This window comes from Stegostoma tigrinum, chromosome 16 (genome assembly GCF_030684315.1).
Source record: "Stegostoma tigrinum isolate sSteTig4 chromosome 16, sSteTig4.hap1, whole genome shotgun sequence".
NCBI classification, from domain to species: domain Eukaryota; kingdom Metazoa; phylum Chordata; class Chondrichthyes; order Orectolobiformes; family Stegostomatidae; genus Stegostoma; species Stegostoma tigrinum.
The window spans coordinates 47026155-47046529 of NC_081369.1; the positions used below are offsets into that span (position 1 = coordinate 47026155).

The 20375-nt window shown below is 40.1% G+C and overlaps 1 protein-coding gene across 1 annotated transcript in view; it reads left to right on the forward strand.

Moving 5' to 3' along the window:
• Positions 1–20375, forward strand: part of cdh13 (cadherin 13, H-cadherin (heart)) — a 1035536-nt gene that overhangs the window by 308650 nt on the left and 706511 nt on the right. The window contains exon 3 of the mRNA XM_059651748.1: positions 1079–1290. Within this exon, the coding sequence (XP_059507731.1) occupies positions 1079–1290 (212 nt within the window). The remainder of the gene's footprint in view (positions 1–1078; positions 1291–20375) is intronic.

Genomic DNA, 20375 nt, shown 5'->3' on the forward strand with positions numbered 1-20375 from the left:
ATGTATGTCTTGAGGTCAGAGAACTACACTGAACTAGAGGCTAAGAAATAAAGCCATTCTTCACTGAGTTGGAATGGATATATTGAGCTATTATCAAATTGTATTCTGGCTTGTTTGCAGTAGAACAGGAAGAGTAAGATATCATTTTAAAAAGCGAGCTACATAGTTTCTGGAATGGATTTCTGAGAAATATGATTTGTACTGCAAAATGTGGTTCCAATATCTTTGTTTTGGCTTCATCATAACATCTCATGTTTGTTCTAGCTTGCTTTAAGTCATTTGATTGACATTTCTGTGGTATTAACTGGGAATTGCTGAAATACACATAGAATTGTTCAAAATAAGGCTGTATAACTTTTTTAGTCTTATGAACAATTGGCATGCAAAATCCAATTTCCATGTTAGCTGTACAAGCAATTGATTTTAGTACATATTGTTATATTAACTAGGAGTCTACCATATCCTAAATAAATTTACCCTCAAACTTGGATGCTATCTGGCTTAGAGAAGAACCTGCAGATGATAGTTCTCCCATGCATCTACTCACAGCCCTCTTCGCTCTGAGAAAATGAGAATGGACTATAGTTACAACTTTTTTTTAAAATTGCATCTTGATTTAAAGAAATTTTGTATGTTCTAAAATATTGCACTTATTATATAGAAATATATATGTGTGATTAGATTATATGGAATCCACAAAGTATTGTCTGACTTACCTTGCACACATTGACTTAAAGTTGATTGCTCATAGCTCTGTGGTAAAGGCTTACTGTGTACCAAGGGAAAAGGATGCTAGTTCTTTAGAAACTGTACTAATGTACGATGCATTAAACTTACTGTTCGCGTTGTCACCCAGCTTTATTATAAGTGAGATATTGGCAACTGCAAAGGCAATGTGTTGTTAATAATGACAGTTCTGTTATCATTTCATAAGATTAATGGCTGCAAAGATCCACATTTGTACTGTGCTGGGCTTTGTCCCTCGCAGCATGAGTAACAGCAAGAGACTGCTTCTCAAATAAGGAATCTAGCACTGAAGGCTATCTCTTAATTCACCTTGTTTTCTCTCTCTTTTCAGTGCTATTTGATGACTGCAGTGGGAATGAAGGGCTGGAGTTTTCAATTTCTAACCCAGACTTTCGGGTTGAAGCAGATGGATCTGTGTTTGCTGTAAAAGCAATGGCAGCCAGTGTGCCAGGATTCCTCATCCAGGCAACTTCTGTTCATGCGCAGGACTTGGCTGAAGTCAGGATTGTGGGAGAAGAAGACAATCGTAGTAGTGTTTTAAAGGTAAACAGAAAATATGTAAACATGTATGTAAAACTGATGTGCTTGTTTTATTTATGTTCATGGGATGCGGGCATTGCTGGCTGGCCAGCATTTCTTACCCATTCCTGGTTGCCCTTGAGAAGGTGGTGGTGAGCTACCTTGAACCATTGCAGTCCACCTGCCATGGGTTGATCCACAGTACTATTGGGGAGGGAGTTCCAGGATTTCGACCCAGCGACAGTGAAGGAACGGTGATAGATTTCCACGTCAGGATGGTGAGTGGTCAGGCGGTGAGAAGCCACTCACCATCCTGACTTGGAGGGGAACGTGAAGGTGGTGGGATTCCCATGTATCTGCTGCCCTTGTCCTTCTAGGTGGAAGTGGACGTGGGTTTGGAAGGTGCTGTATGAGAATTTTGGTGAATTTCTGTAGGTATCAAATAGCTGGTACACGCTGCTGCTACTGATTATTGGTGGTTGAGGCAGTGGATATTTGTGGATGTAGTGCCAGCCAAACATCTTGAGTGTTGGAGCTGCACCCATCCAGGCAAATGGGGGGTATTCCATCACACTCCTAACTTGTGCCTCACAGACGGTGGACAGGTTTAATGTTGGACGGGTGTGCAGAGTCAGGGTATGTGTTTGTCACCACAGTATCCCTAGCCTCTGACCTGCTTTTGTAGCCTCTGTGTTTATGTGGTGAGTATAGTTGAGTTTCTGGTTAATTCTAACCCCAAGGATGTTGGTGGGGAATTCAGTGATGGTGGCGCTATTAAATGTCAAAGAATAGTGATTAAATTGTTTCTTCTTGGTGATGATCGTAGCCCGACATTAACATGGCGTAAATGTTACCAGTCACTTGACAGCCCAAGCCTGGATATTGTCCAGATCTTAGAACATAGAACCATACAGAACAGGAACCAGCCTTTTGGCCCTCAATGTTGTGCTGAATGTGACACCAAATTAAATTAATCCCTTCTACTTGCCTTTGCTTGTACATTCATGTGCTTACCCATATCCCTTAAATGCCCCTATCATATCTGCATCCACTAGCACCCCTGGAAGCATATTGTAGACTTTCACCACTCTCTGTGGGGTGGGGATGGTGGAGGATGGGGCCGACTGGCCTCTCACTTTGTAGCATTTGAACATGGACTGCTGTCGTATTTGAGGAGTTGTTTTGAATAGTGATGAACATTGTGCAATCGTTGGCAAACACCCCCACTTCTAACTTTATGATGGAGGGAATTGGAAATTTGCAAATTTATAATTTTAAGTGAATGGTATTGATTTTGTCTTTCCTGTAATTATGCTTAAAATTATTTCGGTCACTTCATTCCAGATGGCTGTATGCTAATAATTTACTGTGTAGGGAGCTTCATTAATGGCACTGAGTGACTTGCAATCTTAATGAACAAGAGAAAAGAAAATTGTATGGCAACTCTTGTTGAAAGTTACCAGTATCAGTCATTACGTCTACAAAGATGCATTATCTGTGTGAGAGCAAGATGATGATAAATAATCAGCAGTGAAGTCTCTCTGGCTGATTTTAAAAAGCAGCAGATGCAGATGGATTGACCATTGACTCCTTTCAATGGAGTAACTTCATGCCAGACGATAGAAAATCTAAACGCTGGGAAGAAGAATAGACCAAACTCTAAGGAAGATCTTGGTGTCGTAAAACACAAGACTTTGTTTGACTGTGATTGAAGCCCACAGCACCACAACCAAATTTGTTCCACTTCTGTACCAAGTGTGATTTTCTGCCACATTTTGTCGTGCTGTGTTTTTGCGTGCTGTGACAATGCTGTGGCTTTAACGGCTATGTTTTGTCCCAGTTTCTATGAGAGAGATTAGGGGACAGGCGATGAGCAGTCTATGAGAAGATAAACAACTTGTGATGCTTGAGCGCTTTTGTTTTTCTTAAAAGGCTGAAACAATAGAAGCAGCCCGAATGGGTGTGGTCAATCTCCCAACCACAGAACCAGAGATTTTAAGTTTTTAGGTTTCAGCAGCAATTAATGTTGGGGACTTAAAGAATTGAAAGCCATTTTTCCATCTCATGATTATACCCAAAAGCAGGGGGTTCTCTTCCTAAACTGCTGGATTACATGAGAGATCTGAATTTACCTTTTTGCCAAGGCTGTGTTTGTGGGATGTTACTATATTGGAACAGTTTATTAGTAATAGTTATTGTATCTATTATTCTGTTAAGTTTTCTAATAGAGTGAAGGTGGTCCAAGTTCTTCTTCCTTTTCTTGTTGTCTAACTATATGATGTTTGAATAAATTGTTTTTTGCTTAACTTTGAGTAGTTTAACCAATCGAATTGCACTTGGATCACAGCACCTGACATTTACCTTTAAAACAAGATAAAAACTAGGGTCTGGTCTACATTAATATATTTTGAGGGTGTCTGCTCTATCTTCATAACAATTGTCTTGAAAATATAAGTTAAAGCTTCCTTTAGATATTATAATGTGTGGAAATACAGCAAAATGTAATTTTTCATCTACTGTTCCTTGTATTTACTCCCCTTGTTAGAAGTAACCCGACATGAGTGATAGAATTCTTAAAAGATCTGAAATGTGACTTTCTTTGGGGAGTTTTACAGTCCATCCAAATTAAATTTTTGTTATTAATTCTTCTTGATATTTCTCTTAAATTATGGTTGATTTATTTCAGAGAGAATAATTACTTTTCTGATTTTTTTGATTTTAGACTGAATTTTAACTCTTAAAAATATGGTTGAAGTTTGAAACGTATAAATCTAGAATCTAACAGGCCCTGTTTGGGGCAATTAGAATTGGGATTGTCTCCTCCATATGGGAAAATGAGCTAAAAGCCAGACAGCTCCCCTACCCATCCGGACTCTGTCCTGTTGTGGGCTGTCTCTCTCCTAGGATGAGAGAGGCAGGTGTTGAGGGAGATGAAAGTGGATGGTACGGTTGTTACCTTTGGTACAGATCGGGAGGTGTTCGAAGGCATTGATTAGGCAGCACAGAAGGCATACACGTTTAGTGGTGCTAAGAGATGGAGTGCATGTGAACAAATGGGAAGGCTGTTGCAGTCAATAGTGAGGGTGGTACAGCTGGAGCCTTGGGAGGAGGTTGGTACAATAACAATGAGTGTGGGGTATTAGGGAGGAGATGGTGGAACTTAACTTCATGGAGTTGGCCTTTTTCCTACAGTGCTGGGCACTTCTCCAGGCAGCAGAGATTGGTGGGAGCCTCTGATCAAGCAGGTGTGCTTTGATGCTGTGACTTCCACTGCTGGTGCTGCAAGAACAGCATGTCTTGCCTGTCAATCACTGGGTCCAACAGGATTTTGTGGACTAGACAAACCATATGTGGAGGGAGGGTTTGGTTTCCACTGCCATGCCATGGACAAATGTCAAGAACCCAGCTAGGCAGCTCTGGAATTATGGTGCTTGTTGGGCGCATCATGGGCTTTTAAAGATGGCGGGGTATATGGGGTGCAGGTCAGTTCCATGATATTGACAGAGTGCCAAGTCATTCCAGGAATGCCATGTGATAAAATTGGACCCCAATCCAGTGTGAGAGACTCTGTAGAGGTTGTTAATGAGCTGGGTCTGGTAAAATATGGTGAGAATAGTTGATGTGCCTCGTGGTGGGAATCCCTCTGAAAAACTCAACACAGCTCACATTTAGTCCAATAAAATAAGATTCAGCTCATTCGAGAATCTTTCATGTACACAGGATAGTTAAAATGCTTTATAGCCAATGGATATCTTTTGTGATATAGCTGCTCCTGTAATATAGAGAAATCTGAAAAGCATTGTGCACACAACTATGAGCCATAAACCACAATGGATGGAATAACTGTAGGCTTATAAAGTTATTACTTAAAGAATAACTATTATAGAGTCATAATCATAGAGCATGGAAACAAACCCTTCAGTCCAACTAGCCCACACTGACCATGTTCCCAAATTAAATTAGTCCCACTTGCCTGTGTTTAGCTCATATACTTCTGAAACTTTCCTGTTCATGAACTCTTCCAAAAGCCTTTTAAACATTGTGACTGTGCTTGCATCCATCACTTCCTCTGGCATTCCATTCCACACATGAAGCACTGTCAGTGTGAAAAAGTTATCCCTCATGTCCTTTTTGATACTTTATTGGTCAGGGCATTGGAAGAACTCCCTTATTCTTTTAACAGAATTGTTGGCACCTTCATGCCCATATAAGAGGAAAACAGGGCCTAATTTTAACATCTCATTCGAAAGCCACCACACTCTCAGTATTGCTTTGAAATACCATCTTAGATTATGTGAACAAGTCCCTGGAGTGAACTTCAATTGCAGTGCTATAATTGAACTGGGGCTGACACCTGTGCAGAAAATGCTACTTTTCACTTGTCAGCACAAGATTGGATATCTTCCAGGTGGTCTTGCAGGATGGTATTGGCTGTATCATTGTTGGAAGAGCAATACATTGAGCTGGATAATTATCAGTGAACAGTCTGCTCATTCCCTTATGTCTGAGGGGAAGGTCATTTGATGAATCAGCCAAAGATGATTGTGCCAGGAACACAACAGTGTTTTCTTACAGTGTCCTGAAGTTGAAATGCTTCTCACACTCCACTTATATAGTAGCACCTCGCTTTGCTAGCCATCAAAAGCAGGATTCCAGTGCTGCGGTACTCCATTACTCATCTACAGGGTCTAAATGAAATTCTCATTCTGCATTTAACAGCATGAATGGTTTTGTAACCATATTTGCTTGTGATATATTCTTTGGGAATTCTGTTTAACGCAATGGGAATAAATTCACTCTTTTATTGAAGTTAAAAAGAAAAAGTTATTTTATTGGACCATAACCATTCTATTGCAACCCCATATTTTAAAGGACCCCATTTCTTCAAAGATTTGCAGCAGTTTTTCTTTGCTCGTAATTGTCCACAGCAGCTCTGGCTTTGCCAAACACAATTTGGAAAATAACGAAAAATTAATGTACAGTCAGGCACAACAGTGTCGCAGCTGGACCACATCATCTCAACATATTTTTCACCCTTTTTATGGCTGAATTTGAGATTAATCTTTTGTTGTTACAAAGCTGAGTTATACAAAATATTAACATTTAATTTTGAACATGAAAAATATTTGGTGACTGTCTCTGTCATCCACTGAAGTTGTACAATCCTCTGAGAATAAAATTCTCATGATCTCTGTCCTAAAATGTCAATTCTGAATTTTAACAACCAGCCCCATGCTTCTGAACTGGCCCACAAGAGGAACCAATCTATCGACATCTACATTGTGAAAACCACTCAGGGCCTTCAATCAAGGTACCATTTGCTCCTCTAATCTTCAGCAGAAATAAGCCCAGTCTATCCAACCTAACCTCACAGGCTACATGCTCTTTTCTGGTGTCAACCCATTAAGCCACCTCTGCACAGTCTTTAATGTAATTACATCCTTCCTTTATAAAAAAAATCAAACTGCACACAGTATTCAATCTCACCAATTTTATTAGCTGGTCCTCTATATGGTGAACCTTTTATTTATATTAGGGACATTTGCTCAGCAAAGGGAACTGACTTGAAGTTGCTGCTGATTTGTACTTGAGAAGTCACCTTCCATTTTGTGGAGATCCACGATCTAAGGAAATAAGGTGGAGAATGTATCATTCCAGAGTTCATCGATAGAGCAATAAAAATTAATCACCTTGGCTTGGAAAGCATCTGTTTTTGCTGTAATAAGTCAACAGTGATGAAGGTCATTTGACAACCTTTGGTGTGCATGTTGTTTTGAGAGACAGAGATTGAGGCTGAAATAGCTCCACAGAGGCCAGTATCCTGTCACCAAGTCACCCTTTATTTACACAGGAACAGTCCTTGACTTCAGCACTGCCTCATTCAGAGTCAGGTACCAGGATGTCAGGGTGTCAGTATCTCAGACACTCACCCTTTTTACATGTCTGCCAGGGCTCCCTATTGAATAACCCCAGAGAGACTAGTATCCCAACACAAAGTCACCCTTCATTTACACTTTGAAAAGTCCTAGCCACTGATCCAGCTACCTCTGTTAGCTCTGAGTGAACAGGATGTCTGACACTCCAGTTCTTACCTGTCAACCAGGGCTTCCTGATTGGACCAGGTTAGCAGTGCCAATCAGGGATCTCACATTCTATGAGGCTCACCTGGCTAACCTTGTTACAATCATCACATTGATTTCCTTCTGAGCTCAAGAATATAAGTTAGTTCTTTTTCTTGTAGCTCCTGGGACACCATTTAGCACTGGGTCAGATTCCTCCAACTCTGGCTCTGATTCTATGAGCATATATCACACAATAGCTCATGTCTTGCACCCGGACCATGTCAGAAAATCGATTCTCTTCTTCAGGCAGCAAAGGCATCGAGCAGTGACATTCACTGTGTCCATCTCAGACTCCAAGGTATCTTTGAATGCTTGACAGAGAGGAAGAACACGTGACTTCCAGAACAGTCAAAAGGCTGTTGAGGAGCCATGAAAATTTTAATTCAAAGCTGCAAACCCACAAAATTTTAATTTTGTGGGTTTTCAGCTTTGATATGGTTCATGCACTTGTTCAGGACATTACAGCTAAATGACCTTGATACATCACTGGACATGATCTCATGTTGATGATGCCTCTAACCATGTAGGGCCATACTAATAGTTTGTACACAACTTTTTCACCTGAAGTACACTGGCTGTCTTGGATTGCGGCATTGGTGTTCCTGCTTTATCCTCTTTAAATAGATCTAGCAGGAGTTTGTGGTCCATTATTCTTACAAGTTAACGTCCATAAAGGTATTGATGGAACTTCCTGACTCCAAATATAACCCCCAAACCTACCTTCTCTATGGGCATGTTTACACACTGCATTAGCCCAAGTCCTGGGTATATTTACTATTGGATGTTTCTCTCTATTGGGCCACCTATGAACTAAAACTACCCCAATGCCATATGGAGAGGCATTGCATTGTCAATACCAGATCTTGCTTGGGATCACAGTGTGCCAGCACCTTAGGTTATGCTAGCCGTTTCTTTCACTTCCCTAAACGCTATGGCTGAAAACACAACCAATGCAACCATTTCCAAAGCTGACCCTTTCTTAAAGAGTTGATGTAAAGGTGCAGGGATGATGGCCAGCTTATGTATGAACTTCCTATAATGATTCACTTGCTCAAGGAAAGACCTAACCTCTGGGAGACAGGGCATCATTGATTGCCCTCACTTCATCTGCCAACAGGTGTAACCCAGACGTGTAGTCTCTGTAGCCCAAATAGGTCAGTTGGGATCCCTCAAACACATTTTTCCCACCTAAGGCACATGCCTGCCTGGGAGGAACATCTAAGGATACTGTTTAAGTTCTCCTTATTGTTCTTCCCTGTTATTTGCACGTCATCTGGATAAATGACAACCTTGTAAAATGTTCTGTCATTGGCTGAAAAATTGCACTGGTGGATGAAATCCCAAATTGCAAGTATATATATAGGCACAAACCCTTATGGGTATCTTTGTACCATACTCTGGGAATCTGCATTTAACTGCAATTGTGAGTAGGCATGGTTTTGTGAAAGAAAGCCTTTGCGCCAGCTTTGCGTATAAATCCTCTACACGAGAAATTGTATACTTATCCAGCTGCAGAAAGGGGTTGAACTGTGTGTTTAAAAAACCCAAAAAGGTGAACCAACTTATTGAGCTTCACCATCGATATGACCAGTGTTGCCAATTCCATAAACTGGACTGGTTTGATCATTCCTTTGCTGCCCAGCCTCCTGATTTCTGCCTCTAGATTTGCCTGCGAGGTACCAGGCAGGCCCTGACTCATCGTGGAATTGCTTCCTGGTCAACATGCAAGGTGGCCTTGGCTCCTTCCACAGACCTTTGTGAAAAATGTCTGGGTATTTAATTAGGACTTCACTCAGACAGCCATTTTCTCATTGAAAAATGTTGAGCCAATCTAGGTGACTCTTTCTCAACCAATTTCGTCCCATCAGGCTTGGGCCTGAATCTTTTATACCATCAGTGGTAACTGAACTAGCTGCTTCTCGAGAGACTGGAACCAAAGTTGTATCCTTAATTTGTAAAGGTTCCCCAGTATAGGTTTTCAGTCTAGTCAAAGCCTTGTGTGAATCTAAGGGCTGGAGTCCAGGGCGAATTTTGTTAAAGCCTGATTCGGTTATCACTGAAACAGCCGCATTGGCATTGACCTCCATTAGAACCAAGCGAGCGGTTAACCAGATGTTTATTTTTTGTTCCAATTTGGACGTTGCTGAGCAATTTAACTGTTCCAAAACAGATGCAAGTGTGCTTTCCAGAATGTACACTCTCCTGGATACTAGTTTATGAGCTCTCTTACTCACTTTAAATCTATTGGGACTCTTGCTGAATCGACTCCACAACTAAAATTGGCTTGCCAGCCCGGATCGTGAAGAAAATTTTAACTGTTTGTCTGGGACTTGGCTTTGTTTTAGGGTTTTGCTGTGGGCTTACCTAGACTCTCTGTTCAACATATGTGCTGAGTAAGGCTACACAATTTCCTTGACTCAATAAGTGTTCCCCAAGCTTAGTTGGAGTGGTGAGGGTGTCCACTTCTATTGGAATACCCTGTAATCCACATGCTCCACTTGCCTCATTTTCCAATGATAAAGACGGTTGTAGTACCTGTTTTGAAGTCCAGTTGACCTTTAGCTAGTAGGTGATTTTCCATGGTTACATCATTAATCCTACTCTCATCACCACTAAAATTAACTTCACAGAGGCTGGTATCCTGTCACCCTTTATTTACATATGGAGTGTCCTTGACACTAATACAGCTCCCTCAGAGCCAGCTCTCAAAATGAGCAGAACCTCTAACAGTCTTGTTTATGCCAGTTCTTTGGACTGAGGGAGGAAACCCACACAGACAGTCACCCAAGGCTGAAAAATCAACCATTGATCTCTGATACTGTGAGGCAACAGTGCTAACCACAGAGCCCCAGTACTTCTGATTAAATCTGTCACCCAAGGCTCCCTGATTGGTCCAGATTAACAGATCCAATCAGGGAATTTATGTTCTATGAGGTCCAACTGGCTGACCTCATTACAATCACTATAGATTCTAGCTGCAGCAGGGTAGCTGTCTTGTGCCCTCTCTCTGAGCTTTTATTGTGTGTTACTCAAAAAAAAATCCATCTTGAAAATGGCATGTAGATCGTACATACTGAATTAGTAATCTGGTTTTCTTTTGAAATTCAAAACTTGTGACACACCCAAACAGGAAGTAGGAGTAGAGGGAAAAGTGGATCTCCTCCTCACACTATTACCTGAAAAGGATACTTTTATCCTTTCTCATTCTGTTAAAATGAACAATATACCTTTGACTGGAATGCACTTTATGTGGCAGAGTTGATGTTCACTTCGAGGAAGTGGAAGTTGCGTGATGGCAACAGAGATTGACATTAAGTCATTTGCACTCCAGTCGCAAAAAGCCCGAGAGGATTTCATTCTGAGGCCTTGTCAGTTTAACTCCATCCATCCTCTCTTTGAATCTGGTGAGAAGTGGCGCCTGGGAATGAGATGCTGCGCAGTACATGGTAGCCATTAAGGAACTGCCACAAGCACTCAGATTGGATTTGGATTAGCAGGAGAGCCTGCAGAGGAAAGGTCTGGTTTCTTGGCAGTCTTGAAGAATACTCCCAAAGAGTGAGGGGGAGAAAAACTGTCACCTGTATTTCTTGGCCACCTGGAGGTTAATGTTCTATGTTTTATATCCTTTATATTACACGTACTGTTGCTTCATGATTAAGTCATAATAACTTTCAATTCTTACAAAATGCTAATACACATTTGATTTTAACAGAGGAACAGTAGAATAATGATACATTTATACAATTGACTAATGGGTTGTTTTCACTCATTATTCTTCATGAAGCTTACAAATTAAACACTATTTATCTTTCAGTTTATTCTTTTGCCCTTTTGTCATGCATTATCTAGACTTCATTGAAGAAAGATTGAGTTCAGTAGCTATAGTCTTGCTGAGGGATGTTTGATTTACCTGACATTATATAGGCTTGTTCCAGGGAAAATAGCAGAAATACTGGATAAAATTAAACATCTTGAGAGAATATTAATTTTTGTCTAATAGTTATTTGATTAAAGGTTAATTATGAGATAATGCAGTGTTAAAATAATCTACCCTTCATCATGTGTTGAACTGCTAATGCAGGAAAAGCTATGGGGATCTGTATGGGACATGGCTCAGCAACTATTAAAGCAGCCTCACATCTCGTCTAATATGATGTTTTTAGAAACAATCTCCTTTGTCAGCATTTTCTCTCCCCTGTTAATTAACAAGGCATTAGGCCAAGCATGGTAACATAAAAAGACATGACTTGACCAATTTCAGTTGGAGGTTTAAACATGTAATAACCTATTGTATCTCAGTAAACCATTAACAGACTGCATCAACTGGAGTAATCTCTTAAATGTAAGTTTCAATTACACATTACAAAGACTGTGGGGATGTGGTGACTTAATGGTATTATTGCTAATATTGTTGTTAACCCAGAAACTCAGGTAATGTTCTGGGGAACTGGGTTCAAATCCTGACATGGAATTTGAATTCAATTTTTAAAAATCTGCAATTAAGAGCCGAATGATGGCCAAATTGTCAGAAAAACCTAACCAATTTACTAATGTCCTTCGAGGAAGAAACTGCTGAGCTTACCTGTCTAGCCTACATGTGACTCCAGACCCACAGCAATGTGGCTGACTCTTAATTAGGATGGGCAATAAATGCTGACCTAGCCAATGATACCCATATCCCTTGAATGAAAAATAAGAAATAAAGAAAAAGAAACTAACGTCTTTGTTTTCCAACACAATCCAGTGCTTTGTGACCACCGTCTGAAGTTGAATCTGATACGCTATTTGACCCTCAGCTCAGATCTGACTCCATCGCCATGACATCTACCTCCATGTCTGCAGCTGTCATACTCTGCCACAGTTCATCTGCCGCAGATACTTTTATCAATATGTTGTTTACCTCTGAGCTGTATTGTTCAGTTCTCTTGTGCCTGGCCTCTCTTTGTGCAGCCCCTGCATAAATTGGAGAGCTTATCAAAATGCTGCTGTCTGTGCCTTAACTCGTAACAAGTTCTGTTTGAGCATCACACACATACTCACTGACTTAACTGACTCTTGGTCTAGCAATGTCATGATTATAAAATTCTCATCCTGATTTTCAAATGCCATCATAGCCTCATCATGATGCCCCCATTCTCAGTAATCTCCCCCTTAACCTCAATCCCTTGAGATTTTATGCACTGCTCTAATTCTAGCTTCAAAGTGTATTTCTCCTTTTCATTGTTTGAGAATTAACTGAAAATCCCTTGCATCCAAAACCTCATTGCTTCTCTGTCTCTCAGTCCTACTTTACGATACTCCTTAGAACCAGTGCCAATATAATATTGTATCACATCAGCAATAAATAAATAATTGGGACTTTTTCTTTCTTAAATGGCTATCACTGTGAACCCAGATCTGATCTGAACTCATGATCTTACATGGATATTATGATGGACTTTCTACCTTGAGAAGTGTTTCCATGGAATTAAAAACTAGAGGGCATAGATTTAAGGTGAGAGGGGAAAGATTTAAGAAGGACCTGAGGGGCAACGTCTTCACGTAGACAGGGATGCGTATATGGAATTGTCTGCCAGAGAAAGTGGTTGAGGGAAGTGCAGTAGCAACTTTTAAAACAACATTTGGATAGGTGCGTGGATGGGAAGGGCTTAGCAGGATATGGACCAAATGTGGGGAAGTGGGTCTGAGTGGGCACCATGGACCAGGTTGGGGCGAAGGGCCTGTTTCCATGCTGTATTCCTCTACTCTATGACATGATGAGATGCTATTTATGTTAGCTCCTAAGACATAACAATAAGCTGTGTGCAAGATCATACTAAGGGATTCAACAGAATGTAATTACAGCTCCTAGATCGACATGATTATGATTTTTGATGTGATTTATTATTGTCACATGTACCTAGGAACACTGAAAAGTTTTGCTTCATGTACAGTACAAAGGACATTAGGGTAATAAAACAGAGTGAAGAACCTCATTACAGGAAAGATGTAGAGGTGCAGAGGAGATTTACCAGGATATTGCCTGGTAAATCTCTTCTGCACCAATGGACGGAAGGTCTTACGAGGAAAGGTTGAGAGAGCTCTGGCTTTTCTCTTTCAAATGATGAAGGATGAGAGATGACATGATAGAGGTATACAAAATAATCTGAATTATAGATCGAGTAGACAGCCAGAGACTTTTTCCTAGGGTGGAGGTAGCTATTATGAGGGGACATAGTTTTAAAGTGAGTGGAGGTAGATGCAGGGGAGACGTCAGAGGTAGGTTCTTTACTCAGAGTGGTCGGGGCATGGAATGCATTGCTGGATACGGTAGTGGAGTCGCTCTCGTTAGGGACGTATAAGCTACTATTAGATAGGCATATGGATGATAGTATAAGGTAGGGATGGAGGTTAGATAGATCTTAGGGTTAGGGTAAAAGTTTGGCTCAACATCGTGGGCCCGAAGGGCCTGTACTGTGCTGTACTGATCTATGTTCTATGTTCTATGTTCTAATACAACATTACACTTGAAGACAAGGTGCGCAAGGAGGGGGATCAACATTAATTTTACAATTTGAGCGGCCCGTTCTCAAGTCTAAAAGCAGCAGAGCAGAAGCTGTTCTTGAATCTGTTGGTACGTGTGTTTAAGCTTTGTATCTTCTACTCGACAGAAAAGGTTGGAAGAGTTTATAACTGGCGTGGGAGAGGTCTTTATTGGCTGCTTTTTCAAGGCAGTGAGGAGTATAGATGGAGTCAACGGATGTGAGTCAACCTTCTATTCACTGACTCCATCTGTACTTCTTGCTGCAATCACATGCATTGACATGGTGTGAGCTACAGCTAACCAATTCAGATATGAATTGTACCATGCTTTCCTCAGCGTGCCATTCCACAAGAGTACGCAGTGAGATGGGGAACTTAATACCATCAGGTCACATGTCATAATATGAGGCTTAACACAAAGGTGAAGACTCATGCTCTAATGCACTTCAGATGACACTTTGAGCCTGCCATTAGGTGCATATTACATACTAGCTGTGAGACAAAGCACGTTAGTTATTGATGGTAAATTTTGATTGATAACCCTACCATGGAAGTGTTTTTCGATAGTGTACAATGTTAAAGTGCCACATTAAATGCAAGTTGTTAAGACATAATAATGAAGGGTACATTTTTCCGCATTTTGTACTGTCCCTAAAGCTACGTTAAATTGCTTAAGTTTAAAATTAGTTATAAAAATAAATTTTATACAGAAAATTAAATTATAATAGTTCCAAATAATGATTTCACAATACAGAATAATGTGTAAACTGTCAAAGGAATAATTTCAAATGAACACGAGATCGTAAATAAAAATAAAAGTTGACATATAAAACATTGTTTCTTTTCATTTCCTGTATGTTGGGGTACCTGTTTAGGTCTGTTGTGTAAATATCTGTATTTTCAGAATGCATTTAATAACATACTGTACAAACATTCAACAAGATGTTATACAAGATTAGGGCTCAAAGGACTGAGATAAAACATGACCATGAATTCTGGATTAGTTAACAGAGAGGAAAGCAAATTTAAGAATAAATGGGGCTCTTTTCAGGATAGCCAGCTATAATTAAAGTGGAGGATCACAAAGATTAGTGCTTGGCTCTCCAGTACTTGCATGAGGGAACCAAAAGCCATGAAGCCAAATTTTCTGATGATGCAAAGCTAAGAAGCATTAGCACCTAATTTATAAGAGCATGTTTGAAAACCATGATTTTTAGGCCATTGAAGTCTGTCTAAATAATTTTAACTTGGGGTATTTAACAGGCCACATGGAATGTCATTTTTGTTTTTGTCTGCAATGAAACCCAGAAGTACATTTTCAGTGTTATAATACACGACATTAGCCATTTATCTAGGCTGAAAATTACCATTTTTAATTTATTGTTAATGTCACATTAATCTTGCTAGATGATATTGTCTTAAAAATACTTGCTGACACTAAAGTAATAAAGCTAGGCTTTACATAGATTAAAGGAACCAGATTTCTTAATAATCTTTCACCGCAGGTACAGCAACTTTATTTTAAAACTGAGAAAGTGATTTGATTTATTCGGCTGTGCACTGCTTGATCTTGGGCCTTCTGAGATTTTAAGAATATGAGTTATGTTATTAGGCTCAAAAGCTTTGGTATCTAAAAATGTCATTCTTCTTTCCATCTAATATTTCCATGCCGCAAAGGACCCACGCAGTTTGGATTCATGGTGGGTGTTTGTGTTAGGGTGGTAATTGGCTTGCTGCAATTTCCATGGTGACAACGAAGAACATCGGGGTCAGAAGCAACCTAATTAAAAATAAATAGGATTGTGGAAGAAGTGTGGACCAGTCAACGCTGAATCCAATGCCTTTACAGTTTTACTCATAAAATGTTAGGATATTTTTAGCATTTACTTGTAATATTTCCTCGGGCAATAAAAGTCAAAAAGCAAGGACACAAAAGGAAATTTTTCTTAGAATTTGCTTACTTTGGGTCACTGTGGGATATACCAGTTCTCTTTTCAGATGTAGTTGCAGAGTGGGGAGGAGGGAGTCTTTTGAACAAATCAGGATTTATCATTTTTGTAGATATTAATGACTTAGAAGTCTGACATTTGTCACAATTACTGGCATTGATTTGAATATTTTTTTCTGAACTTAGCATGTGAGAGTTTTTACTTCCCTGCCTGTTCTGCCTTCTCTGCATATGACACCAAATATCATTGAGGGGGGTTCAAGCAGAGCTACTTCTGGCCATTATTAATGTTGCAATGAGATGCACGGCACTGACTGGGCAATGACTCGTATGTTTCTTTACTCTCAATCTTCACACAGTTATGAACATCAGTTTACCAGTTGATGTGCATGCTAAAGAATTTGGTATTGTGGGGTCATTGCTGAGGATCAATGTGCTACAGTTACAACTCAATGTAAGCAGGTGTCTTTAAGTTCAGTTGTCATACAAATGGTGAACTAGATGACAGGACAGCACCAATCTGTCATAATGGCCAAATACAGCTGGTACTAAGACCTCAGTTGTACCATATTATACATATTAATGATGTTGAGGATCTTTTTCAAACTTCTAGCTTTGCTACTGGGTATCACACAGCAGGAAGGCATATACTTCAATTAAATCCATCAAAAATTGTAATAAATTTAGTGGGCAGTTCCAAAGGACTAATGTGTGCAGATAAGATAATTCAGGGATTGTTCTCGGTGTTGTGGGGGACAGGCTTTGTAAGGAGGAGGGGTTTCTGTTTATTGTAGCACAGTAATTCAGGTTGGTGCAAGAATTAGGTTGAGAAAGAAAGACAATGTAATAATTTCAGTGAAAACACTGATCGGTGTTATGAATTGAAAAGGTATCAAATAAGGTTGAGGATGTGATTCAGCCTGGAAACAACTTGTTAATTTGACAATGGAGCTCAAAATCCCAAGTACTTTTTTTGATTCCTCCTCCATAGTGACTGCATGGTCATTGCTTAATGGCTTATCACTCCCACATTGCTTTTAACCTCTTCTCTAGCTAGTTCAACACCATTCATTCAACCTGACCTCTATTTCATTTTCCAATGTGCAAGACCTTGCATTTGTGAAATTGCTTATGTCATGATCAGCTTAATCATGTCAAATTATAAACTTGCAGCCAATACTTTATAAAGCAAAAGTGTACACAAGCAAACAAGGTGACTACCACACATATGACTTTTGAACTTGAATCACAGGCAATATTGAGTTTCCAGTAAATACCTAATTAAATAGCTGGAGACATAGCTGCAGGTACAAAAACAGAAATTGCCGGAAAAGCTCAGCAGGTCTGGCAGCACCTGTCAAGAGAAATTGGAGTTAATGTTTCAGGCCTGGTGACCCTTCCTCAGAGCACACAGGTGCAGGTACCTCATTGTCACCTATGGAATTCGCAAATCATTGTTTAAGGTTGGACCAGCAGAAATGACAATGGAGTTTCCAGACCACCTGTCACCATGTTTCATACTGCACAAAAAGGAGGATCAAAACATAATGCCCTCTATCACCTTTGTTTGTAGCACGATGGCCTCTCCCATTCAAACTCAATCTGATTTGCCAGTCAGGTTAACCTGCAACACAGGATATGTAAATAATGTGATCACCGCACGTTATTTGAAAAAGTCTTGATCATTAAAATCGGCTAAGAGCTGCTTAAGCGGCATAACTATCAATTACCAGCAAGATGTGGAAACTAGTTGTGAATTATCAAGCAGCTGACGGACGAAAACTGGTCCACTTTCAGAGTTCACCTGAGCATCTATTGACTGGATATTCAAGTACAACAAACCTCTCAAACTGCAAATTCATCGATTTACAAGGTCCTTGCTTTAACTTTAAAGCGTCAAATACATTCAAAAAATCCTAAATCTGCCACATGAAAGACCAGAGATCGTAAATCGGAGACTGGATTTACTGTTGTTATCCGAGGTGATAGGTCTACTGGACGGGTCAGATCCCAGAATGAAACTGGCTTGATAGGTGATACATTTAAGTGTTTTCAGTTGGTTAACATGTATGTTTGTCAGTGAGACACATCCATTTGAGTCTGAAGATGTTCTTTGCTAACAGCAAGTAATTTTATTACACAAAATAAGAAATAAACAGAAAACCTAACCATGTCAGTTAGAATGATCTTAACACAAACATCAAAACAAAGTGACAGTAAGTGAATCCCAAAGATACATCACCCTATCTCGGCTTTTAAAAATCTATACCTACCTGATGCTGTGTAGCTTTGTGTTCTTGAACTGCACAGACAACTTTGATTTCTTTCTAACTCTATTGACGTGACTCTTTTACAAATTCTGATTTGTGAAAGTCCTCCATTCTAACAACCTGAAGATATCTATACCAATCATCCTGGCCTGGAAGTGTTGTTATGACCTGTAAATTTAATGGTCTGATTCAGAAAAGTAAACAGAGTTTAGAAAGTGTAGGACTCCCAATACCAATTCTGTAACCTTCTGATCTTGTTCTTTGAGGAACTCAAATAAAGACTTCCCAAGTATTGCTACATTATATGATATTTGGGATCTTCTTGTGTCCACTAAATGACTTGAAACAGATATGGCAGGCAGCAGTTTTGTATAGAAACATGCCTCCAACCGAATACTGCTGAAAAACATTTGACCAGATTTAATGCTGGGTCATTTTTTTTCTCATGAGTAGGCTTCAGACTCAACTAAATTAGATTCTTAAGCAACCAGTGTGGCCTAAGTAGTTTGCCAACAAAGGGTCAGCACTTTCAAAAAGAAACAATGTTCAAAGAAAACATCCACAGGTAGCCAGAAAGACCAAGACTGCTCACAAAATCTACAGAACCAAAATCTCCCCATCCTGATCCCAATTTTCATTCTATTTCTATCTGTTGGACTTATTGTCTGCTCCCTGTCAGTGATGGTGTGACAGGCACCAGCAACTCATCACAGAATGTAAACAAGGCTAAAAGCCCAATACCTTAGTCCCTGTGTTGGTTTTCCTATCAAACGACAAGGTATTAACATGGTATGTGCTTTCTAATATCTAAGTGGAAACTTAATCCTGAACAACTGAGGAGGTTAGTTTTACCAAATCTGTCCTTTCAAAATTGTGTTAACTGTCACCTACAGGGTTAACTTCACACAGGTTGTCCTTAGCTTTGTCCCTAATAGTCACTGCCAAAATCGATTTCATCAGCAGTTGGAAGATTGGAGGAAAAGAGGACACTTTTCTTCCATCCAGGAACTCTAAGGTCTTCCTACTATGAAGCTAGGAAGTACCTCGGCAGGAAAGAGGACACCAGAGGAATCTGGACACAAAGCCACACTGTCAGAATATTTCGGTAAAAGTGGGAAAGAGTTGTTCGTTGACCGTTGATCATGAATGACCATCTCCATTCAATAATGATCAGTCAATACTGCATAGTAGCAATGGAGAAAAGATCTGAGTGAGGTATTTGAGGTGAGCATTTGGACAAAGTAAAAATGGCTTCTCATGATGCACATTTTGTAAAGAGGGAACTGTAGACCTGGAAATGAATAGGCAGGGAATAGGCGATAACAGACTGCGTAGAGGCAAAAAAGTTTTTAGTTTAGAAAGTCAACATGTGTTGGCACGGTCTTGTTGGGCTAATGGCCCTGTTTCTGTGCTGTACTGCTCTTTGTTCTTTGTATTTCAGCTAATATTTTTTGTTCATGGTTTGTATTGAGGCGTAGTTCATTGTCAACTACTTCAGAGCACTAAAATGTGTTGGCATACCTGTATTTTAATCAATATCCTTTAAAAGCAGCTACACTGCTTGTATTTGCTCGGTTAGTTTTTTTTCTTTCTCTCAACATTTGAACATTATAGACCTTAAAGAGGCAAATTTCATCATGGGTATGCAGAAATGTCAGCTCAGTTATTAGTTGAAGTGCTCAAATTGACATTCATTACTTTGAATTACAGATGGAAAGATCAGATTTATTTTCACCTGACTTTTTGCAAAAACCCGATACTCCAAATACGTTGCAGAGATAGTAGGAACTGCCGATGCTGGAGAATCTGAGACAACAAGGTGTACAGCTGGATTAACACAGCAGGCCAAGCAGAACCAGAGGAGCAGGAACGCTGACATTTCAGATCTAGACCCTTCTTCAGAAATGGGAGAGGGGGGGAGGGTTCTGAAATAAATGGGGAGTTGGGGGAGGCGGATAGAAGATGGATAAAGGAGAAGATAGGTGGAGAGGAGACAGACAGGTCAAGGTGGCAGGGATGGAGCCAGTAAAGGCGAGTGTAAGTGGGGAGTTAGGTAGGGGATAGGTCGGTCCAGGGAGGATGGACAGGTCAAGGAGGCTGGATGAGGCTAGTAGGTAGGAGATAGGGGTTGGGCTTGAGGTGGGAGGAGGGGATAGGTGGGAGGACAGGTTAAGGAAGTGGGTACAAGCTGGGACGGTTTTGAGATGTGGTCGGAGGAGGAGATGTTTTGAAGCTTGTGAAGCCCAC